The following is a 27363-nucleotide window of genomic DNA, read 5'->3' on the forward strand; positions in this document are numbered from 1 at the left end:
CAGGACGTGGTAATTAGATTTGAATTGTCATTTGGCCTAACAGTCCAACTGAAAATAGCTCAGATTTGAAGCTTTTACCCTATTTAGCCCATGTTATACATAATTTGAAAGAAACTTTTCAGCCTTTAGCTCATTATTAAAGACATACTTTTAGGGTTTTTATTATTTTCTTCTTTCTTCATTCCCAGCACACCAAATTCTCTCTCACCGCCTCTCGCTTCTTTCTTTCCAACCCACATAGATCCCCATCCTCTCTTAATCTAGCTTTCGTTATTCCCCCTCCCCTACCCCCTACGCAGTTCTGCCATCAATGGCTCGAAGAAGGCTCGGGCTCCTACTCCGTCGTCCATGATGGCTAGCAGAAGAATATTGAAGATTTTTGAAATTGGGTCTGACTCTATGCAGTTTGAAACCTTAATTTCCAATGTTTGGTCGAGCTTTGAGGAGAAAAGATCGGAAGCTAAATCAATCTTCAACACGATGAAGCAGAAAGCTCCAGACTTGCTTGTTCTTAAGCTTGTTGACCTTCTTGGCTCATCGCAAGTTATTGATTCCCGTGATATGTGTGTTGTCCTCCTTGAAGTCTCGAATTTGAAATTGGGTGTATCGTATCTGTGAATTGAATTCCGAATTGTTGGCGCAAAATTGCTAACCTATAGACGAGTTGAATCATCCAATACCTTCTACTACAACTCGAGGCTTGGATAAAAATCATAACTATGTAGTAGTTTGTATAAACACTGTATAATTGTGTATAAATGTGTATATGAATATACAAACACCTCTTATACACAAGTTATACAGTTTTGTATAATTGTGTATATTTGTGTATAATGTTGTATAATTATATATTTTTTCAGTTTATAAGGATGTATATACATTTTTAGTGTGTAAGAGGCCTCTACGGAAGTTTGACACTTCTTTTTCTTCCTCTTTTTCGTGTATGTGCTGTATAAAAAAGATTTGTACGCGTTGGAAGGATTCTACAATTCATTTACCAAGTTTTTATTTTTATTTTATCCTGTTGGATTGCTCCAGCAATTGCACATAATAGTGTATGAAAACAACTGGTTGTATAAAAAGGGAGCAATAACCGTAGTTGATTATGTGAAATAAACTGTCTTTCGAAAATTAGCCTATTATTTTTGGGCTATAGAATTGCAAAGTGTTATCTAGGCTATTATGTTGCAAGTCAGAGATGTGTGAGCTGTATTTATGTGAAATATTAGCCTAGATAATAGCCTAAGCACATGCTGAACCTAGATTCCAACTCATTAAATAGTTGGCAACATGAAACAAACAAAGACGAGACATAAATTCCAATTTCTATCTTGGACACCCCACCATGAATAAAGGGTGTCAAACTGTTAAAGGAAATCAGATAGCCATTATTACTGCTACGCTTTAAGACCTCCATCAAAAGGACTACAAACACCCTCCATTAACAGGCAAATACTCAGGTGGAGTGGTGTACAGTATAATCTAAAAAGCGCGGGCCCTCAATCTTTCAAGATTTGTTAACTTTCAGTCCATTAGGCATTAGAACATAAAAGAGTATCTTTACAAGCAGCTGAACTTCATGCAAAGAGAAGAGTCTCCAAAATCATTACAGTACATACATGAAATACATTCTTTTTTCATTTATACATGACCTCAACAGATGACCACCAACGCATTACGTTAATGGGTGCCACAATATGCGCGTTTTTCTCTATGGATGCGACAAGATCAGAGCAGAAAATATGACCTGCCAAGTAGGGATGAGTGGTTTTGACCCAGGTTGCGTCCTCTGAGGCATTCCAGATCCATCACTTGTGAGTGATCCACGAAAAGATTAACCTGAAAAGACCAGCAATTTAAAATATTTGAACCGTCACATTTGGTAATCTAGTTTTTAGAGAAAGATTTGCTTGGAGAAGCTTAGTACCTTTGGACCATAACGTTTGATAAACCACTCAGAGATTTTAGGACTTGATGCCTCAAACATAGTTTTCTCAAGTCCAAGACGACCCACAATCTTTGCAACCATGTCTGACCGTAGCGAATCAGCCTGCCTGCATAAATCATCAGCGTTGATCATTATCATGTCTGCCCCAGCTTCTAAGCATCTCTCTGCCCTTCTGACCAAAAGGTCCACATCTTCAACCATCTCTGCAGCGAGACAACACAGCATGAGATATGCAAGAGAAACTGTTACGCATTTCAGTCTTCAACTTCCATGGCACCCCAAACATTACAAAAGTTGCCTCATGAAGGAGAGTATGTTATATCTTAAACTACCAGTGCATTCTGGGCATTGTATAACTTCACTACTGCCACATACCATCCTGCTAGCCAGACAACCTTTTATGAAAATATACATCGGTCATTCAAGATCAGGGATCCAAAATATTTAGAGAAGGTTTTCGGCGACCACTTTGTCTCTCTTAGAACATTTGTGAACACATAGATAGATGTGTCATTCCCACACATAGACAAAATAGAAGAAAAAGTGCACCAGTAATTGATTAATAGCATGACTACAGGCCTAAGCTGATTATATAGAAGAGATGATGTTAGAGGCTAGGAGTTCTAACTTTGTCGTCAACACTTCATCCAAAGTCTGTACATCTAAACTCCTAAAAGCTATGGATATCCATCAAATTATTATTCACATACTATTAACGAATAAGATTCATAAAAATTAGCACTTAAATGATACATATTGATTTTAATGAAATTTGCAACTCAACATATTATCCATCTGACAAGCCTGGATAATATCGTTTCTGCATTGAACTCAATTTGATTGAAATTGAGCTAATCTTTTACCACAAATTTTACCAAGTTATATCTATGAAGTCGTGTTAATCTATTAAACTTTTATTCTGTTGAATAATCCATCTCAAAATTTATTAATGGTATTACTGGAAGTGATATAGCAAAATACACTCTAGGTTACGTGTTGCGGAAGCCAAATGTATAGAGTGTGAATAAGTCACAACTACTATACCAAAAATTATGACAGCCACCAAATAATAAATAAGACAATAAAGCAACAATAAAGGGAACACCAGAATTTACGAGGTTCGGCTAATTTTGCCTACTCCTCGGACACAACCAAATATTTTATTCCACTCTAAAAATACAAGTGAAATAATACTAAAGAGAGAAGATACAAATGCCTTAAACAGATGAGAAGGCAAATGAGGGGTGTGTTTAAATCCTAAACATTAAGCCTTCTTTTATAGGGGGGAAACCCCCCCCCCCAAACTTAACTCCCAACCGATGTGGGACTTTGGCATTTTGCCAAACTTCAACAAATCTCCACCTTGGCAAAATTCCACATTTTCAATTCTCTCTCAATAACAAATTTTGGTTGTGTCTTCATCTTCAATCTTCAGTGTTCAACAATGTTGATCAAATCCAAACAATGTTGAAACTTGATCGCAGTCACCACCTTAGTTAGCATATCAGTAGGATTCTCCGTAGTATGAATTTTCTTCACTGTGACTCCTCCTTCTTCTATGATTTCTCGTACGAAATGATACCGAACATCAATATGCTTCGTCCTTGCATGATAAACTTGGTTCTTCGCTAATTGAATAGCACTTTGACTATCACAAAAAATTGTGATACCTTTTTGTTCAACACCAAACTCCTTTAGCAATCCTTGAAGCCAAATTGCCTCCTTCACAGCCTCTGTAATAGCCATGTACTCTGCCTCTGTTGTAGACAAAGCAACTGTTGACTGCAAAGTAGACTTCCAACTAACTGGTGCTTTTGCAAAAGTAAACACATAACCAGTAGTTGATCTTCGTTTGTCCAGATCACCCGCAAAATCTGAGTCACAATATCCAACTACAGACTGATTGTATTCCTGCTCAAAAACTAACCCGATATCTACAGTATTATGAATATACCGTAGAATCCACTTCACAGCTTGTCAATGCTCCTTCCTGGATTGTGCATATATCTGCTAATAACTCCAACAGCTTGTGAAATGTCAGGCCTTGTGCAAACCATTGCATACATCAAGCTACCAACAGCATTTGCGTATGGTACCTTTGACATATACTCTCGTTCAGCTTCATCCATTGGCGACATAGTAGTACTTAGCTTAAAATGGGGAGCAAGTGGAGTACTAACTGGCTTAGTCTTGTCATCTATGCCAAAACGTTGTAGTACTCTCTTCAAATATTCTTTCTGAGATAAACAGAGTTTCTTTGAACGTCTATCTCTAATTATCTCCATGCCAAGAATTTTCTTTGCCTCACCCAAATCCTTCATCTCGAACTCCTTCTTCAGTTGAATCTTCAACTTATCAATTTCTTCCAAATTCTTGGAAGCTATCAACATATCATCAACATATAGGAGAAGATATACAAAGGAACCATCTTTAAGTTTGTGCAAATACACACAATGATCGTATTTGCTTCTCTTGTACCCTTGCCGCAACATAAACTCGTCAAATCGCTTGTACCATTGTCTAGAAGATTGTTTCAATCCGTACAATGATTTTTCAAGTTTGCACACCATATTTTCTTTTCCAGCAACTTTGAATCCTTCTGGCTGAGTCATGTAGATTTCCTCCTCCAAGAGTTTTTACATCCATCTGAACTAGTTCCAAATCCAATTGTGCTACCAAAGCCAACATAATTCTAATGGAGGAATGTTTTACAGCTGGAGAAAAAACTTCATTGTAATCAATTCCCTCCTTTTGAGCATATCCTTTGGCCACCAATCTTGCTTTATAGCGAACATCTACTTGGTTAGGAAATCCTTCCTTCTTTGCAAATACTCATTTGCACCCAATTGCTTTCTTTCCCTTCGGGAGATTGGCCAATCTCCATGTATGATTCTGATGAAGGGACTGTATTTCATCATTCATGGCAATCCTCCACTTATCTTCTTCTGAACTTTGGACAGCGTCTTTATAAGTAGTAGGAACATCATCAGCTACAATTGAGGTTGCACAAGCAACCGTCTCTATGAGACGAACAGGTTTCGTTATTGTTCTTTTTGGCCTGCTGGTTGCTATTGATTCAAGTTGTTGTTGAGGTTCCTGAGTTGGAATCTCCTCTACTGGCTCTCCTTCCAGAGGGTAATCTTCATTTGTTTCCTCCTCTGCTTCTTGTGTAGGAAAAATAAATTTTCCCTCAAACTCCACCTGCTTAGAAGCACCTTCATTTTGTTTGTTATCTTCTGTTACCTTATTTACCATAGCAGATTCATCAAAGGTAACATCCCTGCTGAATATTACTTTCTTTGTCATAGGACACCATAAGCGATATCCTTTGACTCCAGAAGTAATTCCCATAAAAATAGCCTTCTTTGCCCTTGGATCCAATTTTGACTATGTCACATGATAATATGCAGTTGAGCCAAACACGTGCAAAGAGTCATAATCTACAACAGACTTTCCATACCATTTTTCAAATGGTGTCTTGCCATCAATAGCAGCAGATGGTAAGCGATTAATGAGGTGGCATGCATATGTAACTGCCTCAGCCCAAAATTCTTTGCCCAAGCCAGCATTGGACAACATACACCGTACCTTCTCCAGCAAGGTCCGGTTCATTCGTTCTGCCACTCCATTCTGTTATGGTGTATGTCTAACAGTGAAGTGTCGGACGATGCCATCATTTTCACAGACCTTATTGAAATGATCATTTTTGTATTCACCTCCATTGTCTGTGCAAATACACTTGATCCTCTTGCCTGTTTGATTCTCCACCATCGTCTTCCATTTGAGAAAAATTCCCAACACTTCATCTTTGCTCTTCATTGTATACACCCATACTCTTCGGAAAAAATCATCAACAAAGGTTACAAAATAGTGCTTCCCATCCAATGAAGGTGTTTTGGAAGGACCCCAAACATCAGAGTGTACATAATCCAAAATGCCTTTAGTATTATGGATCACTATACCAAATTTAACCCTTGTCTGTTTCCCTTTAACACAATGCTCACAAAACTCCAAGTTGCAAGCCTTGACTTATTTTAACAATCCTTGATCTGATAGAGTTTTCAAGGATTTTCCTCCAGCATGTCCCAAGCGCATGTGCCATAGCTTGGTTGCTTCTGCCTCTTTGTCGTCACTAGATGTCACTGTCGCTGTCCCAATAATTGTACTGCCACGATAGCGGTACATATTATTATTCTTCCGATTAGCCTTCATTACCACTAGTGCACCGGAGCATACTCTCATCACTCCATTTTCTGCAATGATTTTGAACCCTTTTGATTCAAGGGCTCCCACAGAGATGAGATTCTTCTTCAAATCTGGTACATATCGAACATCTGTTAATGTTCTGATCATTCCATCGTGGTTCCTTAATCGTATTGAACCAATCCCATATGAGGTAAGAGGGCTGTTATCCGCTGTGTGAATAATTCCATATTCTCCTTCTTGAAAATCCACGAACCAGTCCCTGTTGGGACACATATGATAGCTACAAGCCGAGTCCATCAACCATATGTCTGATGATGTTGATGACTCTGTTGTAACTAATGAGAAGTCTGAATCATCACAATCAGCTACATTTGAATCCATAATGGCCTTTCCATTATTATATTTGGCCTTATTCTTCAACTTCGGACAGTCTTTCTTCCAGTGCCCTTTTCTCGACAAAAGGCACATTCATCTTTGCTGGGTCTGGATCTTGACTTGGATCTTCCCTTCTTTGTCCTCGTTTGATTTTGAGGACGACCCTCACAAATAGTGCTTCTCCTTCTCCGCCCTTCTGTTTTTCTCGCTTTCTTTGTTCATAGCTGTACAAAGCCGAACAAACTTCTCTGAGAGAAACTTCGTCATTTCCATGGAGTAGAGTAGTTTCAAGGTGCTCGTACTCATCAGGAAGTGACGCCAACAACATCAAGGCCAAGTCACCATCATCATAAGTTGTATCCATATTTTGCAAATCTGTGACCAACTTATTGAAACTGGTGATATGTTCATTCATCGTGGTACCAGGAACATAGGTGAAGTGAAACAGTCTCTTCTTCATGTACAATTTATTTTGACTGTTTTTCTTCAAAAATTTATCCTCCAGTGCTTTCCATAATTTACTTGCAGAAGTTTCCTTTGTGTATGGATATTTCTGCTCTCTAGCAAGGTAGGATCGAATGGTACCGCAAGCAACACGGTTGATAATTCTCCAATTTTCTTCTCCAATAACATCTGGTTTCTTTTCTTCAATGGCCAGATCTAGCCCTTGTTGAAAAAGGACATCTAGAACCTCGCTTTGCCACATCCCAAAATGTCCGGACCCGTCAAATATTTCTACCGCAAATTTCGCATTTGACACAATTCTTGTCATAAGCGAAGATGCCAATGATGACGTGTTGTTGACACTTGATGTAGATTCTTCTTGTTTATTGTCTCCCATATTTGACACAAATATTATTTAATAGCTGACGACACAAATCAAGATTATTTCCTTTCTGATGTAGAAGATCAGACTAAGCTGCAACCACAGAGCATACTCAGACAGAACCTTGACTTAGTTACCAAGATAAATCTTTTCTGATGTGGAAGATCAGACTATGCTGCAACCACAGAGCATACTTAGACAGTACCTTGGCTCTGATACCAATTGTTGCGGAAGCCAAATGTATAGAGTGAGAATAAGTCACAACTACTATACCAAAAATTATGACAACCACCAAATAATAAATAAGACAATAAAGCAACAATAAAGGGAACACCAGAATTTACGAGGTTCGGCTAATTTTGCCTACTCCTCGGACACAACCAAATATTTTATTCCACTCCAAAAATACAAGTGAAATAATACTAAAGAGAGAAGATACAAATGCCTTAAACAGATGAGAAGGCAAATGAGAGGTGTGTTTAAATCCTAAACATTAGGCCTTCTTTTATAGGGGGAAAATCCCCCACCCAAACTTAACTCCCAACCGATGTGGGACTTTGGCATTTTGCCAAACTTCAACATTACGCAGCAGATCACAAACTCCTTGCAGTTAAACAACAGAAGCATCTAAATATTAGTAGTACATACACTGTCGTCTCATAATCCCAAGGTTAATAGAAATGAAGATGACATAAATTTCTAATTGAAACATGGTCGACGGAAATCACAAAGACTTAATACTCGCATTAGACAAATGCCACTACCAGAGTTTGCTAGGCTCCAAAGCTTAGAAGACATTTTTGACATTTCCTAGAATCACCATGTAGAGTAAATTATTTTTTGATAACCGAGAAATCCCGGAGGGTCGTGGCCCATTAGAACGAAAATGCTTCCATAATATCAACTTTTCTGGTCAAATTGATTTGCCATGTCATAATTCTAATTTTCAAGGTCAAGCAATTAGGCGGCACCTAAACACCGTGCATCGTAGGTTACACCTATTTTAAATACCGACTGTCCAAAATTCCATGAGATGCTATACAGTGATTGATGAAGAAATCCTAGTTACAAAAATGCAGCTATACAGCTAACTACTTACAACTTTAGCTGGGCTCATTAGCGTTAAGGTATTCATACGCAATTTCTAGTACTATGTATGTGGACTCAGGTGCATTTGTATACAAAGAGGTATGAATGTATTAAAAAAGTCTTTTCCTTAGTAGTCTACAAATAACATTTCAAAATAATATCTGTCTGGACATAGAACAAATGATCTTCATAAATTAATGTTTAAATGATGAACAAATATCCTGATGCAACCTCTGTTTTATTGTTGCATCTGTTATCTATCTACAACACTAGTCATTAATTTATAAAGAGGACACTTTTAAAAGTCTCGAGAAAATAATTTATAGGAAGATCTTCCAGTGGTGACAGTGCCGCTCGCTAAGAGAAAGAAGAGAGAAAATAGAAAAAATAAATATAAACCGGAAGACACTAGCATACCAGAGGTTTGAGGTGCAGGAATCACGTAAGCCCCAAAAGCTCTGTCACCCGTGAAGGCTATATCAGACTTGTTAAACTTAACAGAGAACTGAGGCTTCGCTCTGAGCCCACCGCTCTTGATCAACCGCACATATCTCAAGAGGGTCTCCTCAGGTAAACCAAGTGATGCAACATCAAGCTCAATTGTATCGAACCCCAATCGCTTACATTCCTAAGAGATTAACAAGTAACACGTTATTGCCAAAATTCAAAAATCAGTTGGAAATGAAGAACTGGAGCCACATTCACTTCCTTATACCTCAATGTATTTTTTAATTGCAGAAGGACCTTGGCGAAGCATTTGGTCTGCCCAATCACCAGAGCTAACATAAACATTGTGTTTATGTGCCATGTCAGTCACTTCTTTGATGTAAGTCTTTGGCATCAGAGTATGAGATCCACCACAGAACTTCAGCCCGTCAACAAACTGACCCATAGACTCGAAAACATCCTATAAACCAGAAAATGAGAAATTCAACAAATTGGATCAGTGAGAACATAAACTAGCATAGAATTTTGTACACTAAGAGTCAAACACACAGTTTTGAGTTCTTTTAGCATTACTAGTATAGTGGTCAAAACAAGACGCGCTTGCCACGGCCCTGAACCAACTCCCATATTTAAAGAGCCCAACGCCTTTATTTGCTTCAGCATACAACATACTCCAGGACTGGACATATGTTCTCGAGTGTACCAAGTTCCCGAGTGTACGGGCAGTGCTACGCTCGGAAATTAGGACACAAATTGCAACCTCCCTGTGTATAGCTAACAACCTATCCATGAACGGATTGCAACCGAGTCTAAAGGGATAAAGCTGAGTCCAATGGACTCTTCAACCATCCCTGAGATACTTGGTCAAGATTTCACCCAACAAACCCACATCTCTATCTTTAGATACTCCAACTGGACTCGGACTTTGAGAGACCTGACTCTCCTTCTCTATATAAGGAAGTCAGACCTTCCATAACCGAAAAACCAAGCACTCTGCTATCAACTTGTTCCTCAGAAACCACTATACAGCTCACTTAATATTTTCCATTATTGCTCTCCCTTTAAACTTTCTTACAGTAGATAGAATATTGTACTTTTATTTCAAGAAAGAACTGTAACGATCCAGAACACAGACCTTCAATAAATATTAAAATCCCACAACCACTCTCTCTCTCTCTCTCTCTCTCTCTCTCTTACTTTGTGTTCTTCATTCTAGTTATTTCAATTCGATTATGTTTGCTGCTAGTGCCCCCTTACCCAGATCAATTGCAGATTTTACCCTCTACAGCTAGGAGCAAACAGAATTTTGAATTCCCAAAGCATAAATATGCATTTTAAGTACAATTTTTAAAACTAGAAAGCACATTAATTCCCTGTTGTTGTAGATCTAAAAAAATAAATACTAAAAGAATCACATCTCCGAACACTTAAACTTTGGGATGGGACGGTTCACACATTTCAACAGCTAGACGTGCATGGTTCAATCCGTGCATAGACCTAATGACTTAAGCTTTTAAATGAAGCGATTTAGTCAATTCTACAGTAATTTCAGTTCCATGAGGCTCAACATTTCACAATTACGAAACTAAGCTCAATTTCGAATAATAATCTGCAAATACATACAATTTTAATGTGTGGAAGAAAAACTAAAGGGTACCTCAAGGAGGCCTCGAGAAAAAAGGGAATAATGAGGTCCCCTCATTTCAGTAACGCCATAGCGACGAGGTTTCTCCGGACGATCTTCTTCCTCATCGTTGAAACTCTTCCACCTGTATGCTGCCATCTTTATCCGCCTCCTCCTGATTCTCAGACAGACACACAGAGAGAGAGAGGAGAGAAATGCAAGTGCGCAGAAGAACAATTTATCAATTTGTTTAGGACACCTCCACAATGTCTGTATGCTTAATTATTCGATTATGAACTCGAAGAAGGTTATAGCGGTTTCTAGAACCCAACACTAGCTTATTCGGTTATGGACAGCAACATATATAGCGGAAAAGAGTTTTCTAGTTTGTTCCTTTTGACACGTATGATTTCTAGATTTTGTGACATATACCCGTTTGTCAAAATTAGTACTTCTGATCAGTAATTAGTGTTTGGCCAAATTTTAAAAAATTGATTCTAAGTGTATTTTTATCAAAAGTGATTCTCAAAAAAGTACTTTTTCGAGAGAAGGTATTTTTTTCTGTTTCTCCAAAACTGCTTCTATTTCTACTCAAAAACACTTTTTTCCTTCCAAACCTCAATTTTTGGCCAAAAATACTTTTGGCAAAAAAAAAACACTTTCGAAGCAGCCAAACATGCTAATAGTTTTTGACTTAAGTCAATATTCCCTTCTAATGTAAAAAGGGAATATTGTTATTTTATTAAATATTTAATTTAATTATTATATTTACTGGAAATTTTGAAAAAATAGTTTTTGAATTAAATCTGGCTGGTTAAATTCTTTTTTCTTTATAAATTTCGTTAAATTTAATGGTCAGAGTTTAATTTTTTGATTGAGACAAAAATCATCCAACGGGTCAAGCAGGTCATACTTTATAACTACATTTAATTCTGGAGGAAAAAAAAAAAGCATCACCTTCTAATTTGGTGAAAATCTATCTTCCTCTTTACAACTTTCTATCTTTAATTAAATAGATAAATAGCAAATCCTGAGATCGACTCACTTCTAAATTCATTGGATGCTCTCTTCATGTACTCAGGCCAGTCTTTTCTCCTCCTCCTTCTTCTCCTTCATTTTCTTCTTCTTCTTTTTTTTTTTTTGGTAATCCAGAGATCATTGTTATATAAAGTTCTGTTTTCATGCCAATTACTTTGATTTTCAGACGTTAAGAGTTTCAACTGAAATACAACTAAAACAGATTTTCGACAGCCATGATTGAACTCACATTGGAGAAGAGTAAAATATTGCAAGGAAAGAGCTTGGATGAACAATCAATCACTCAAAATGATGAATAAAATTCAAACCATGAACGCCTGGAAGGTAGGCAGCCTTCCTGTCTTTCTGTCTCCAGTCATTAATGTGTTGTATAAAATATTACGACAACAATAAATACTTAAATAATACTTCTACGACACAGTAGTTCTGTAGAAGAAACCAGACTAGCATTTTCATGTGTGAGACAAGAGCAAATCAGAAATACTTTAGCTCTAGAGCTGAAGTTCGTCAGTTACAAAAGAGCTGAAGTTCGCCAGTTACAAATAAAAACTTCGCCAGTTACAAAATAAAAACTTCAGTTCTAGAGCTGAAGTTCGCCAGTTACAAAACAAAAACTTCAGTTCTAGAGCTGAAGTTCGCCAGTTACAAAACAAAAACACTTGCTACTTCAGTCCTGTCTACTAGAATGCTGAAATTTTGCGTGATTGCCTTTGCTACTTCAACCCCGTATGCTGAAGACGCTTGCAATTTTTTTTGCAAAGCGGATACAAGTTAAAACGTGACCCAAAAAACGGGTATAGATGCAAATGCCCCAAGTTACTGGGGCAAGTGCACATATAGTCATTCTTAGGGATACTATTTAGAGATTAGTCATTATTTATTTTATCTGAAATTTTAAATTAAAAATCTTGACTTCAGGGCAATTCAGGATATTTTTGCTGAAACTTTGAACTGAAAAACTGTAATTCAGAACGCACTAACTAATTTATAAATAGCAGCCCTTTAGAGTTGCTACGTGGTGCCACTCTTGCTTCTTAGTTCAAAAGAAATTTGAAATGTATGATTTACTTAATAAACTACTGCTTCTTTCTACAGTTAAATTTGTGTATTAAACTATCCAGTGAATACTGAGCAATGTATATTTTTTTAATATAGATTTTAACTAATGAAAATTCTTACTCATTTTCCAAAAAGTTATATGTCAAAACTAGAATATTTGAAAACTCAAGTCTTAGATAATCTGAATAAGGGGAAAAGAAAAAGAAAGAAGTAAACACAAAGGCAGAAAAATTTGATAATTAAAGGAGTAGCAATTTCAGTTTATATATGAATCATACATCTTGGAATCAGTTTAAGTTTTCTTTTTTTTTTTTTCCCAACTCATTTCATCTAAATCATATCTAATTTTTTTTTTTTAAATTCAAAGCAGATCAAAAGCACGAAAAGAAATGTCTTTATATGCCTTTATTCTAATTCGAAATCCTGCTCTTTCTTTCTATTCTAGCAAGCCCAGTCGTTATAAAGAGGTGATCAATACTCAGTCTAATGCTATATATATCTATATATATAGGTTAAATAGAGTTATGTGCTATTGAAATTAACACGATTCTCAAGGCAAATAAATTGTTAACCATCAGAAAGAATCCATCTTGCTGGACATGTACTTTGCACTTAAAGATATAAACCATATATCTCAAGACTAAGATTGGATGAAAGCTGCAGTAACATGCAAGTGAATATATACATGGCTTTAACAAATTTTAAAGAATAACAAAATTTTGAGCTGTCTAAATTGCTGGGGATACCCTACTTTCCTTGTTCCCCATGAAAGGAATCCAAATTAAAATATCTTAAGAGCCAAAAAAAGAAACAAAAGTAGAATAAGGAGGTCTTTCAAGACAAAGGAAGACTTTTTCTCCATAATCCCAGCTAATCTTAACTCATATATCATACAGCATTAGGTTTCTTGCATCCATCTCCTTTATTAAGATTCTCACGTTCGACTCAATCTTTTTCTGTATTCATGAATTTCTATATTTTTACAAACTCCTTATATAAGGGTGTCTCCTGTTTTTCCATGAATATTATCAGCCATCTCTAATCTGAAAGCAATAACTAGATTGTTAAAGAGATGGCTAAAAACATTGGCATTCTTGTTTGCCTTCTTCTTGTGATTTTGGATGTTGCAGCTGGTATACTTGGAATTCAAGCTGAGGTAGAGCAAAATAAGGTAAATTTTCTTTCATTCATGCATGTACAACTCAAAAAGAATAATTGATTCACGTAAATTTTTCGTCTAGATGAGGAAATTGAGGTACAGAGTATTGATATTGTTTAGTAACGGCAAGTCCTTGATTTGTTGGAACGGGTATCAGAATTAAAGGTGTGGATCTTTGAATGTAGAGATCCAAGCTATGAAGCTTTTAAGCTAGGATTGGCTGCAACTGTACTTTTGGTTCTGGCACAAGTTATTTCTAATCTGCTTGCTGGTTGTATTTGCATCCAGTCCCAGGAAGAGTTAGATAAGGCCTCTTCTAACAAGAAACTTGCTTTTGCTTCATTTGTATTCCAATGGTAATCTCCAAATCCTCCTTCCTTTTTCTGTTTAACCATCTGATATTAGAAAGCTTTTAAGGCCGATTAATTCCGATTCACATCCCAGAGTGGCCCATTAAGGGGAGTGGTTAAAACGCTCATGCAGCGGGGGATTTAGGGGGCGAAAGTTTGCCGGAAAATTACATTGTACATATAAGGCAAAATCTGGTTTGTAGCTCTATATATTATATTTTGAATCCCCTTGATACTGCCCAAAAAGCATGCCGGAAGTCCAGAACATTCTCTTTTCCTTAGAGGTTCAAACCCGAGAACTCTAATTAGAGTGGAAAGATCTCAACCATTCCACCATGTTCTCATGGTAGCAATGATAGATCTATTATGGTGACAGTAGATGCTCCACATTTGCTAACTTAAAATTCTAAATTCGTCTCTGCTCATGCATGCATGATATCTTGATCTTTGTTTATTTATTATAATTGATGGCTGTATATAATTTTTTTTTTTTTTTAAACTAGGATAATCATGGGCATTGCATTTGCATTGCTGGTAGCTGGAACAATGTCAAACGGGAAGGCAAGAAAATCTTGTGGGATATCACACCATCGTTTCTTGTCGATAGGAGGGATATTGTGCTTTATCCATGGACTTTTCTCAGTTTCCTACTACATCTCTGCTACTGCAACTATCCAGGAAGATAAGAAGCTTAATCATCAACAAGGAAGCCATGCATGAGTTAAACAAATTACTTTCTTCCAATATGCAGCCTTCACTAACGAGAATTAGATTAATCTAGTGCTCCATACTAGAGAAATGAAAGCAGAATATCTATGGAAAATTCTTCATAACCGGATACCATATATTCCTTTTTAAAATTCCTATTATTTCATGTAACATTTTCTTGAATTTTATGTTGTTTGTAACTTTTACTTGGCTCTAATGTAATTTTTACTGGACTGCTGAAATGGTTCCTACATTATTCCTTGCGAATTTGTTAAAAGTTGATTGGTTGCTGGATTCCACCCGACATATATACTTGTTAAAACAGTTAATGGATCATGAAATAGTTTCCATGAATTAGGCCCAATCACATTTATTTAACAGAAGACTATTGGATAACATACCTCTACTTTGAAGAAGGTGGAGGCTTGGACTGTTGAAGTTTGGCAAAATGCCAAAGTCCCACATTGGTTGGGAGTTAAGTTTGGGGGGGATTTTTCCCCTATAAAAGAAGACCTAATGTTTAGGATTGAAACACACCTCTCATTTGCCTTCTCATCTGTTTAAGGCATTTGTATCTTCTCTCTTTAGTATTATTTCACTTGTATTTTTGGAGTGAAATAAAATATTGGTTGTGTCCGAGGAGTAGGCAAAATTAGCCGAACCTCGTAAATTCTGGTGTTCCCTTTATTGTTGTTTTATTGTCTTATTTATTATTTGGTGGCTGTCATAATTTTTGGTATAGTAGTTGTGACTTATTCACACTATATACATTTTGCTTCCGCAACAATTGGTATCAGAGCCAAGGTACTGTCTAAGTATGCTCTGTGGTTGTTGCATAGTCTGATCTTCCACATCAGAAAAGATTTATCTTGGTAACTGAGTCAAGGTTCTGTCTGAGTATGCTCTGTGGTTGCAGCTTAGTCTAATCTTCCACACCATAAAGGATATAATCTTGATTTGTGTCGTCAGCTATTAAATAATCTAGATGTCCTTTTTCAACAAGGGCTAGATCTGGCCATTGAAGAAAAGAAACCAGATGTTATTGGAGAAGAAGATTGGAGAATTATCAACCGTGTTGCTTGCGGTACCATTCGATCCTACCTTGCTAGAGAGCAGAAATATCCATACACAAAGGAAATTTCTGCAAGTAAATTATGGAAAGCACTGGAGGATAAATTTTTGAAGAAAAACAGTCAAAATAAATTGTACATGAAGAAGAGACTGTTTCACTTCACCTATGTTCCTGGTACCACGATGAATGAACATATCACCAGTTTCAATAAGTTGGTTACAGATTTGCAAAATATGGATACAACTTATGATGATGGTGACTTGGCCTTGATGTTGTTGGCGTCACTTCCTGATGAGTACGAGCACCTTGAAACTACTCTACTCCATGGAAATGACGAAGTTTCTCTCAGAGAAGTTTGTTCGGCTTTGTACAGCTATGAACAAAGAAAGCGAGAAAAATAGAAGGGCGGAGAAGGAGAAGCACTATTTGTGAGGGTCGTCCTCAAAATCAAACGAGGACAAAGAAGGGAAGATCCAAGTCAAGATCCAGACCCAGCAAAGATGAATGTGCCTTTTGTCGAGAAAAAGGGCACTGGAAGAAAGACTGTCCGAAGTTGAAGAATAAGGCCAAACATAACAATGGAAAGGCCATTATGGATTCAAATGTAGCTGATTGTGATGATTCAGACTTCTCATTAGTTACAACAGAGTCATCAACATCATCAGACATATGGTTGATGGACTCGGCTTGTAGCTATCATATGTGTCCCAACAGGGACTGGTTCGTGGAATTTCAAGAAGGAGAATATGGAGTCGTCCACACAGCGGATAACAGCCCTCTTACCTCATATGACATTGGTTCAATACGATTAAGGAACCATAATGGAATGATCAGAACATTGATAGATGTTCGATATGTACCGGATTTGAAGAAGAATATCATCTCTGTGGGAGCCCTAGAATCAAAAGGGTTCAAAATCATTGCAGAAAATGGAGTGATGAGAGTATGCTTCGGTGCACTAGTGGTAATGAAGACTAATCGGAAGAATAATAATATGTACCGCTATCGTGGCAGTACAGTTATTGGGACAGCGACAGTGACATCCAGTGACGACAAAGAGGCAGAAGCAACCAAGCTATGGCACATGCGCTTGGGACATGCTGGAGGAAAATCCTTGAAAACTCTATCAGATCAAGGATTGTTAAAAGGAGTAAAGGCTTGCAACTTGGAGTTTTGTGAGCATTGTGTCAAAGGGAAACAGACAAGGGTTAAATTTGGTACAACGATCCATAATACTAAAGGCATTTTGGATTATGTACACTCTGATGTTTGGGGTCCTTCCAAAACACCTTCATTGGGTGGGAAGCACTATTTTGTAACCTTTGTTGATGATTTTTCTCGAAGAGTGTGGGTGTATACAATGAAAAATAAAGATGAAGTGCTGGGAATTTTTCTCAAATGGAAGACGATGGTGGAGAATCAAACAGGCAGGAGGATCAAGTGTATTCGCACAGACAATGGAGGTGAATACAAAAATGATCATTTCAATAAGGTCTGTGAAAATGATGGCATCGTCCGACACTTCACTGTTAGACATACACCACAACAGAATGGAGTGGCAGAACGTATGAACCGGACCTTGCTGGAGAAGGTACGGTGTATGTTGTCCAATGCTGGCTTGGGCAAAGAATTTTGGGCTGAGGCAATTACATATGCATGCCACCTCATTAATCGTCTACCATCTGCTGCTATTGATGGCAAAACACCATTTGAAAAATGGTACGGAAAACCTGCTGTAGATTATAACTCTTTGCACGTGTTTGGCTCAACTGCATATTATCATGTGACGGAGTCAAAATTGGATCCAAGGGCAAAGAAGGCTATTTTTATGGGAATTACTTCTGGAGTCAAAGGATATCGCTTATGGTGTCCTATGACAAAGAAAGTAATATTCAGCAGAGATGTTACCTTTGATGAATTTGCTATGGTAAATAAGGTAACAGAAGATACCAAACAAAATGAAGGTGCTTCTAAGCAGGTGGAGTTTGAGGGAAAATTTATTTTTCCTACACAAGAAGCAGAGGAGGAAACAAATGAAGATTACCCTCTGGAAGGAGAGCCAGTAGAGGAGATTCCAACTCAGGAATCTCAACAACAACTTGAATCAATAGCAACCAGTAGGCCAAAAAGAACAATAACGAAACCTGTTCGTCTCATAGAGACGGTTGCTTGTGCAACCTCAATTGTAGCTGATGATGTTCCTACTACTTATAAAGACGTTGTTCAAAGTTCAGTAGAAGATAAGTGGAGGATTGCCATGAATGATGAGATACAGTCCCTTCATCAGAATCATACATGGAGATTGACCAATCTCCCGAAGGGAAAGAAAGCAATTGGGTGCAAATGGGTATTTGCAAAGAAGGAAGGATTTCCTAACCAAGTAGATGTTCGCTACAAAGCAAGATTGGTGGCCAAAGGATATGCTCAAAAGGAGGGAATTGATTACAATGAAGTGTTTTCTCCAGTTGTAAAACATTCCTCCATTAGAATTATGTTGGCTTTGGTAGCACAATTGGATTTGGAACTAGTTCAGATGGATGTAAAAACTGCGTTTTTTCATGGAAACTTGGAGGAGGAAATCTACATGACTCAGCCAGAAGGATTCAAAGTTGCTGGAAAAGAAAATATGGTGTGCAAACTTGAAAAATCATTGTACGGATTGAAACAATCTTCTAGACAATGGTACAAGCGATTTGACGAGTTTATGTTGCGGCAAGGGTACAAGAGAAGCAAATACGATCATTGTGTGTATTTGCACAAGCTTAAAGATGGTTCCTTTGTATATCTTCTCCTATATGTTGATGATATGTTGATAGCTTCCAAGAATTCGGAAGAAATTGATAAGTTGAAGATTCAACTGAAGAAGGAGTTCGAGATGAAGGATTTGGGTGAGGCAAAGAAAATTCTTGGCATAGAGATAATTAGAGATAGACGTTCAAAGAAACTCTGTTTATCTCAAAAGGAATATTTGAAGAGAGTACTTCAACGTTTTGGCATAGATGACAAGACTAAGCCAGTTAGTACTCCACTTGCTTCCCATTTTAAGCTAAGTACTACTATGTCGCCAATGGATGAAGCTGAACGAGAGTATATGTCAAAGGTACCATACGCAAATGCTATTGGTAGCTTGATGTATGCAATGGTTTGCACAAGGCCTGACATTTCACAAGCTGTTGGAGTTATTAGCAGATATATGCACAATCTAGGGAAGGAGCATTGGCAAGCTGTGAAGTGGATTCTACGGTATATTCATAATACTGTAGATGTCGGGTTAGTTTTTGAGCAGGAAGACAATCAGTTTGTAGTTGGATATTGTGACTCAGATTTTGCGGGTGATATGGACAAACGAAGATCAACTACTGGTTATGTGTTTACTTTTGCAAAGGCACCAGTTAGTTGGAAGTCTACTTTGCAGTCAACAGTTGCTTTGTCTACAACAGAGGCAGAGTACATGGCTATTACAGATGCTGTGAAAGAGGCAATTTGGCTTCAAGGATTGCTAAAGGAGCTTGGTGTTGAACAAAAAGGTATCACAATTTTTTGTGATAGTCAAAGTGCTATTCAATTAGCGAAGAACCAAATTTATCATGCAAGGACGAAGCACATTGATGTTCGGTATCATTTCGTACGAGAAATCATAGAAGAAGGTGGAGTCACGGTGAAGAAAATTCATACTACAGAGAATCCTGCTGATATGCTGACAAAGGTGGTGACTGCGGTCAAGTTTCAACATTGTTTGGATTTGATCAACATTGTTGAACACTGAAGATTGAAGATGAAGACACAACCAAAATTTGTTATTGAGAGAGAATTGAAAATGTGGAATTTTGTCAAGGTGGAGATTTGTTGAAGTTTGGCAAAATGCCAAAGTCCCACATTGGTTGGGAGTTAAGTTTGGGGGGATTTTTCCCCTATAAAAGAAGGCCTAATGTTTAGGATTGAAACACACCTCTCATTTGCCTTCTCATCTGTTTAAGGCATTTGTATCTTCTCTCTTTAGTATTATTTCACTTGTATTTTTGGAGTGAAATAAAATATTGGTTGTGTCCGAGGAGTAGGCAAAATTAGCCGAACCTCGTAAATTCTGGTGTTCCCTTTATTGTTGTTTTATTGTCTTATTTATTATTTGGTGGCTGTCATAATTTTTGGTATAGTAGTTGTGACTTATTCACACTATATACATTTGGCTTCCGCAACAATTAAAACCATTGTTGTGTTTTGGTCACAGTCACAGACCTCAATTAAAGTGAAACTCCCAGTCAAAATTTTAGGGTGAGGCTCTCAGGTGTAGCACTTATTGTTTCAGATTTTTAAACAATTCTTCCAAAATCATTCTTCACAATTGGATTCAAGAAGTATTCGATAAGTTACAGGAAGTAATAACATACTAGTACAGAAAAGCTTTTTCAACCAAGTTTGGCCAAAACATCATTTAAGGTAGATACAGTTTCAGCATAGTACTTCTCTGCTTCAGGGCTGTTCTTGGTCTTTGCTGCATGGTCCAGCTGAGGAAGGAAAAGAACAGATTATTAAAACGAATACGAAAATATAAGCAACCCTTTGGATTTCTATGCACATTATTTCACTACTTTTGACATTCATGTACGTAACCAAGAATATAATGTAGAGATTTGACTTACATCACTAATGGTCTTGAAGAGCTTTCCAGTCAGGTCCTGGAGTTTTCCCTTCTCTTCTTTTGGCTTAGCAGAGATTACGGTCTTAAGGTCATAGCGAAGGTATTCTGCTCTGAGACGAAGGTCATTCTGGACATATGGCCAGGCCTTCTTGTCGATGAAATTCTTGACGCTAACAATCTCCTTGGCTGAATCCTTAACTCTCTGGGCTGCTTCAGCTGGAGTCAATGGTTGAAGGTAAAACCTCTTCTTCAGTGGTAGACCAAAGTCCCTTGCCTCATCCGAGTTCAAAGTTCCAGCTGCCAATACCCAAATGCTCAGCATGAGTACACACATTCCAAATACTAAAATTATCTTTCCTAGTTCTAGTAACCATTCTTTATACAGTTCTGAATTGTTGGAATTTGTTGTAAGTCTTATTTTACCAAAATGAGAAACCATCATATTTCAATTGCATAACTACTTCTAAAGATCCATCTGGTTTATTGTATTTTGCATTCATAAAATGCAATGCACAAAGATTGATTTTCATGGCACAAGTACTAAGAACTAGTACAAGATCTCAATTATCACTTACTCCCTTCGGTTCACAATAAGTGACCAATTTGCTTTGGGCACACCCATTAAAAAAATATTAAATTCTAGACGAAAATAGTTAGTGTGACTAAACTACCTTCATTAAATGTTGCACCATAGTTATAGTAGTACTTACTTCTTTTTTCAAATGTGAGGAGTAAATGACTTTTTAGGAATACGTACATAAGGGTAATTTTGGAAAAACAAATTGAATTTTTTCTTGATTATATAAATGGACACTTATTTTGGACCAAAATAAAAAAATAAATTGGCCACTTATTGTGGACCGAAGGGAGTATCGATTACTTTTCCATATTTCCCAATTTGGGAAGGATGTGTCCTTTTGTATCACATATGAAATCTACTGCTTCAAATTTAATGTTTGAAAGCGTTTCTACAATCGCTTCTCACGAAATATTATAAAAAAAATCAGAAGGGACAAGTTACAGACCCTTCAAAAGGATCGGAATACTCTTGTCAAATGCAGTCTTTGACTACTTACTATAAGCCTCTCCTGTTCTTTCTTAATTCCCTCTTATAATTCACATAAGGATTTCTCTTTATGACACGATCTAGTAACCTTAATCTATTCCTCGGTCCAGTGAAGGTTCTAATCACTGAAAAATTAAGCAAAATTAAATGAATTGAAATGCAACACTGGAGACTCACTCTTACATTCTTTCCTGGATATGTGAATCTTGCTGTCAATTGTCTGTAACTATATCTATTATGATATTGTTATTGTGTCGCTCCAGTAATCAGTGGCGGATCTAGACTAGACACAAAAGGTTCGACAAAACCCTTAGCTCCATATATGCGTGTTTGAATTGAAAAAAATTGGAACATCTATAAAAAACAGAACCCAATGACTCTAAATGTTGATTCACCACTGGGAAAGAAAGGGAAAAGGTAAATAAAGACCTTAACAAAAAGCAAGACAACTTACGTAATCCACCAGAGGGAGGAGGAGCGCCACCAATCTTGATTGATTTAGCAGCAGCAAAGGCTGCTTGAGCAAAGGAACCAGCAAGGCCAGCAGCAACAAGACCGATGACGGCTCTACGGCTAGTTTCAGTGTCAGCAGACCCCTGTTGGGCTCTAATGCTGAGCCCTGGTCTAGCCAAGGCAATTCTGCTGGTACTAACAGTGCTCAAACGGGCTGAGCCACTGAGCTGACCATCCAACACAGTCTGAGAAGAACCAATTAGGCCACCCATTGAAGCCATAGCATGAGCCATTTTGGTGAACTATCTGAAATTTGTTTCAGGCAAGGGTGATAGAAGTAGGGTGGGGGAAATTATAAGTTAATGTTGTGGTACGTATGATGTGGATATTGCAATTTCTGGTGTTTGTGATGCAGAGTGAATACACTAAGATCACCTTATCTGTCTTTGGATATGCCATGAGCCAATCAGTGCCTACTTTCTTGACATGTAGGATCAGGTTCTTTTTCCAGCTGTAGCATCTTGACACATGGACCAAGAAGATTTTGGATTTACACGTCATCATGCATGACAAATATAAGTTGCTGAAATTGATGAAACTTCTAGAGCTTGTCCAATGAGAAAAAGGAAGTCCAAATCATGGCAAGAGCCTAAGCGCATTAAATTTATTACATTATAATACAGTTTCACCTTACATTTTTTCACAAGATAAGTCCTTCTGATCACAGTAACTTTTATAGTATACTAAAATTGGCCGAATGGGTAATGAATCTATATTTGTAGTCCTCTAGATGCCACCTAAAATCTCTTTTGGGAGAAGCCGTTAGCATTTCATTTTGTGATTGTATCGTTAAACTCGCAACTATTTTTTGAATCATTACAATTTACTAAAAAAAGTAAATATCTGACACTGAAAAGTGATGCATAATTGCAACATCACCAAACTAAAAAATTACAGCTTGTCATAATCATATTTTAGATTAAAAAAATTAAAACTAAACTATTTTACGCTCTAATGCAAAATAGTTTATGTTAATATTTTAAAAATATCATTATGTCAAGCTGATTTTTTTTAAAATTTGCTGACGTGGCAACAACATCCCATTTTTCAAAGCCAGATATTTGATTTTCCATTTATGTACTTTCTAAAAAATTACAACATAGTTCAGTGAATTTAATGATAATAAAAATAGATCAGTAACTTTACTTATATATCAGGCAGAGGGAGCGGCGGAGCGGGGAGGGTTGAAATCATCATTTAAAAAGGTTCGAAAAATATTTTCCCTCCTTCTATTAGAGAAGTTATTTTTTGGGTTAGAGAAAAATATGTTTTACAAGGAAAAGAAAATTTCAAAACATTCCAGTCAATCAAACATGTAAAAGTTGGATCCTCCGTGCCAAAAACACCGTAAATATTGTACGGGGCGCCTTATTTGGTCGTCCTCATTTAACCTATACCCACTTTTTAAAATGTTTTAACTTGTACTCATTGTTTAAACAACTTCAGGCCTCTTTTTCCTCTTCCTTCTCCTCCTTCGTTTTCTGAATGTTGAAGCTTGAGATACTGTTATTTGTTCTAGCCTGATGATTCATATATATTTGCTTGTCCCATTATATTTATTTTGGTCTTATTCACAATAATTTAACCTCTTAGATATTTTAGCTTTATAGGTAAACTGATTTTTGGTTCTAATTTATCTGTAGTAACTTATTTTCATGTCGAAAATATTTTCATTTTTTAATCTTTAAATGAACAGCATCAATCATTGCTAATCATGATTTATTAAGTTCATTGTTGTTTACAACTTCAGCTCTAAGAATGCTGAAGTTCAGCAAATACAAAACATGTTGGGATATATACTATTAACCATGATTTTTGGTTTGGATATAGTATTTATGATGGAACAATTGTTTATTCAATTTTGATAAAGTTTTAAATAGATCATATATTTGTTTGTGTCCTTTACTTATATAGTAGATGATTTAGTGTATAGAGTTTAGCTTATACACGGAAGATTAAATCATCGGTTCTTATAAGTATAAACATCATGTTCACAATCTAATGATTGGATTGGACAAACCATCAGGAATGATTGTAGCACAAGATTAAATATATTTTATCTTGAATATGGGAATAGTTTAATTCTGACTTCTTGTGCTAGTACATTTTGTATGTATTGAACGGACCAAGTAGAGATAAGTATTTTATACTGACTTGATAAAATAAATTCTCTAGCCATTAAATGTACTTATACTCTTAATCTTGATATAATTATTATTAGGTGTGCATATTATTATTGTTTTGATTTATTAAAAGGCAAGATTCTTTCGTGGGTCAATATGCCTGGTAAATTGGACAATAATGATATACGTTGGCAAAGTAATAGTTAGTTGATGGAATTCATGTCTCGGTCTAGAGATTGATGATACACCTTATAAGTTTTCATGTGTAAACCCTGCAGATGGATTTTGTATCCGTCACATGAAATAAGTTAAGCGAAAGTCTAAAGGAAATAATCAATGAATTAAATTGTCAGTAATTTAATTTATTCGATTAGTATCCGAGTCTTAACACGGAGAGTTAAATAAGGTTTAATGGAAGAATTTCGAAATTGAACTGAGGAGTGCAGTTACGAATTTTTAGTGGAATAATTCGTAATTTATTATGGTAGTATTAATTCAGACATTTCGAATTAAGTCCATAATAGGAAGTCTCGTTAATTAAATATTGTGGTCCCTGTTGTGACCGAATAATTAGGAATTAAATGGAATTATATTTCGTGGTGGAAAAGTAAGACCCAGCAGGTTTAGGAAAAGGCTTTAAACCCTAAAACTTGTGGCTATATAAAGGGGTCTTATTCCATAAGGAGGCTATGGTTTTTATATACAGTTTTCCTAGGAGAAACTCGTGTGGAGGATGATCCCGTGAACGTTTTTGCTCTTGCTTGGAGGTTCTTTTCGCGATCATTGTCACGCTTCAAGAGATAAGTATCGATTTTATGGTTGATTAAAATCTATAATTATGTGTTGTCTATATTACATGCAAGTGATCCTGACTATTTACTTCCGTTGTTCATACCTATTTCCAACAATTGGTATCAGAGCCAGGTAGAACGTAAGGAAAATCATATGGTAAAGCTTTAGTGTAGTCGTTGACAGCAGTGGCGGAGGCAGGATCTCCACGAAGGGGGTTTAAAAAAAAATTATGGCTAGTGGGAATTGAACCCATGACCGTATGTAAAGTTTGAACCCCCTTGACCACTAAACTACACTTTTGGATTGTGTTAAAGGTGTTTAAAACTTAATATATAGAGATAAAAAACAGATTTTGCCTTATATATACAGTGTAATTTTTCGGCGAAGGGTGTTCGGGTGAACACCCTTGCACCCCTAAATCCGCCCCGGGTTGACAGTTCGGCTGCGGAAATCGAAGTTGTTCATTGAATGGTCTTAAACCCATTACTCGTAAGTTGTAAGAATGTAAGTTATGGATTTGTGGTAAGAAATAATTTTAAGAATAAAAGGAATTGAAGGTCGTTGGCTGTTGCTTGGCCGAAGATGCATAGGCGTGGATTTAATCTACTGTTTTGTTATTTAGCAAAGATTGCATTGAGGAAAGGTACTTGCACATTCCTTTGATGGAATAAAGTGGTAGTGTCTGACTGTATCACCCATGAATTGGAAAAGTTCACCTTGACCATTTGAATTGATTCCTGAGTCCAGCCTTTGGGCACTTCACGTGTCAGTGTTAAACACAAACACTTAAATTGTCTATATTCTTTTAGATGCTATGAGTGTAGTAAAACTTTTAAGGCTTCTTGTTATTGAATGAATATTGAGGTTTGGCTCTTCGGGACAATTAATTAGACAAAATAATTTCTGGGATTATTTATATGGGCAGAATATTACATAACATTGTATGAATTAAGAATTTCATGATTAACAAATGGGTACTTAAGTGGTTTGTTTATTCGAAATCATTAAAAATTCTTAGAGCTTTATACATATGTGATGATATATGTAACGACCCGACCGGTCGTTTTGAGCTTTTGCACTTTGATCGCCAGTTCTCGGGCATGACTTGCCCTGGTGTAATGTATTATGACTGATGTGGATCGTTGGTTTTGGTTTTCAGGAAAATTGGAAGGAATTTGAAAGAACAGTCTTAGATGAAAGCTTTGAATTTGAAAGGTTTGACCAAGAGTTGACTTGTTTGTATATGATCTCATATCGAAATTTTTATGATTTGGTTAGCTCCGTTAGGTGATTTGTGACTTAGGAGCACGATCAGAATGAGTTTTGGAGTTGTAGAGAAGATTTAGGCTTGGATTGACAAAGTTGATATTTTGGCGATTTTCGGTTGATAGGCGAGATTTTGATACGGGGGTCGGAATGAAATTTCGAGAGTTGCAGTAGCTCTGTTATGGCATTTGGGATGTGCGTGCAAAGTTTCAGGTCATCCGGACGAGGTTTGGTAGACTTTTTGATCGAAAATGTGTCTTTAGAGTTTTTGAAATTTTAAGCTTGAATTCGATGAAAAATAGGTGTTTTGATGTTGTTTATGGCGTTCCGAGGGTTGGAACAAGTTTGAATGATGTATTGGGATTGATTGGCATGTTTGGTTGAGGTCCCGGGGGCCTCGGGTGAGTTTCGGATGGTTAACCTTGGGCTTGTGCAGCTGCTGGAAACTTTCTGCTGCACTGTCTGGATTCCTTCTTCGCGTTCGCGAGAAGGCCTCGCGTTCGCGAAGAGGAAATTATAGACCTGCACATTTTGTGCTTCGCGTTGGCGAAGAGAGCCTCGCGTTCGCGAAGAAGGATTTGGCTTATGAGATTTTGTTCTTTGCGTTCGCGAATAAGAAGGAATTCGGTTGCACAGGTCTTACTTCGGAGGCTTATATCTCTCAATATACAATGAATTTGGATATGATTCAAAATCGAAAGTTATATTTCTTTGAGTCTAGTTTCCAGAAACATATTATAATACGAATTTGGAGTTGTGTGGAAAGAGTTATGACCATTGCACTAGAGGCTGTCCAAGCAGAGTTTGGAAAAATGATTTTTGAAATTTTGTTCTTCGCGAACGCGAGAGTAGGACCGTGAACACGAAGAACAAACCCCTGGGCAGCAGAATAAAGTCCAAACTCGTCTCACACTTCCATTTTTGGACCAAGGGAGCTCGGGTGAGGCGATGTTTCGAAGGATTTTCAGAGAAAATAACGGGGCAAGTCTTCTTGAATCAATTTTGGTTAGATTACTCGAATCCATCATTGTTTTTAACATTAATTGATGATTTTAGTTAGTAA

At 37.0% G+C, this 27363-nt stretch overlaps 3 protein-coding genes across 3 annotated transcripts; 1 reads left to right on the plus strand and 2 right to left on the minus strand.

Annotated features, from left to right (window-relative positions):
• Positions 1-1513: 1513 nt before the first annotated feature.
• LOC107767927 (protein HEAT-STRESS-ASSOCIATED 32) lies at positions 1514-10857 on the minus strand. Its single transcript, XM_075250349.1, has 5 exons — positions 10549-10857; positions 9160-9351; positions 8862-9072; positions 1928-2151; positions 1514-1839 (listed from the first exon to the last, which is right to left on the minus strand). The coding sequence occupies exons 1-5, from the start codon at positions 10672-10674 to the stop codon at positions 1729-1731; spliced, it is 864 nt and encodes a 287-aa protein (XP_075106450.1). The 5' UTR covers positions 10675-10857; the 3' UTR covers positions 1514-1728.
• Positions 10858-12843: 1986 nt separating this feature from the next.
• LOC107770010 (protein DESIGUAL 2-like) lies at positions 12844-15137 on the plus strand. The gene is made up of 4 exons (XM_075250350.1): positions 12844-13783; positions 13868-13874; positions 13929-14127; positions 14625-15137. Exons 1-4 carry the CDS (start codon positions 13685-13687, stop codon positions 14839-14841), a joined length of 522 nt encoding a protein of 173 aa, XP_075106451.1. The 5' UTR covers positions 12844-13684; the 3' UTR covers positions 14842-15137.
• Positions 15138-20219: 5082 nt separating this feature from the next.
• On the minus strand, positions 20220-22420 carry LOC107767928 (oxygen-evolving enhancer protein 3-2, chloroplastic-like). Its single transcript, NM_001324960.2, has 3 exons — positions 22061-22420; positions 20542-20837; positions 20220-20406 (listed from the first exon to the last, which is right to left on the minus strand). Exons 1-3 carry the CDS (start codon positions 22350-22352, stop codon positions 20308-20310), a joined length of 687 nt encoding a protein of 228 aa, NP_001311889.2. The 5' UTR covers positions 22353-22420; the 3' UTR covers positions 20220-20307.
• Between the last annotated feature and the right edge of the window lie 4943 nt (positions 22421-27363).

The sequence above is a fragment of the Nicotiana tabacum genome, chromosome 3, assembly GCF_000715075.1.
Source record: "Nicotiana tabacum cultivar K326 chromosome 3, ASM71507v2, whole genome shotgun sequence".
NCBI classification, from domain to species: Eukaryota; Viridiplantae; Streptophyta; class Magnoliopsida; order Solanales; family Solanaceae; genus Nicotiana; species Nicotiana tabacum.

Excerpts from the sequence above, each read along its gene's own strand:
- LOC107770010 (XM_075250350.1), top strand. The coding sequence starts at position 13,685 with ATGGCTAAAAACATTGGCATTCTTGTTTGCCTTCTTCTTGTGATTTTG. Across the intron at positions 14,128-14,624 it reads GCTTCATTTGTATTCCAATG|GATAATCATGGGCATTGCAT; the intron begins GTAATCTCCAAA and ends TTTTTAAACTAG.
- LOC107767927 (XM_075250349.1), bottom strand. The coding sequence starts at position 10,674 with ATGGCAGCATACAGGTGGAAGAGTTTCAACGATGAGGAAGAAGATCGT. Across the intron at positions 9,352-10,548 it reads TTTCTCGAGGCCTCCTTGAG|GATGTTTTCGAGTCTATGGG; the intron begins GTACCCTTTAGT and ends TCTGGTTTATAG. Across the intron at positions 2,152-8,861 it reads TCCTGCACCTCAAACCTCTG|AGATGGTTGAAGATGTGGAC; the intron begins GTATGCTAGTGT and ends GTCTCGCTGCAG.
- LOC107767928 (NM_001324960.2), bottom strand. The coding sequence starts at position 22,352 with ATGGCTCATGCTATGGCTTCAATGGGTGGCCTAATTGGTTCTTCTCAG. Across the intron at positions 20,838-22,060 it reads TCCTCCCTCTGGTGGATTAC|CTGGAACTTTGAACTCGGAT; the intron begins GTAAGTTGTCTT and ends GGGTATTGGCAG. Across the intron at positions 20,407-20,541 it reads TCTTCAAGACCATTAGTGAT|CTGGACCATGCAGCAAAGAC; the intron begins GTAAGTCAAATC and ends TTCCTTCCTCAG.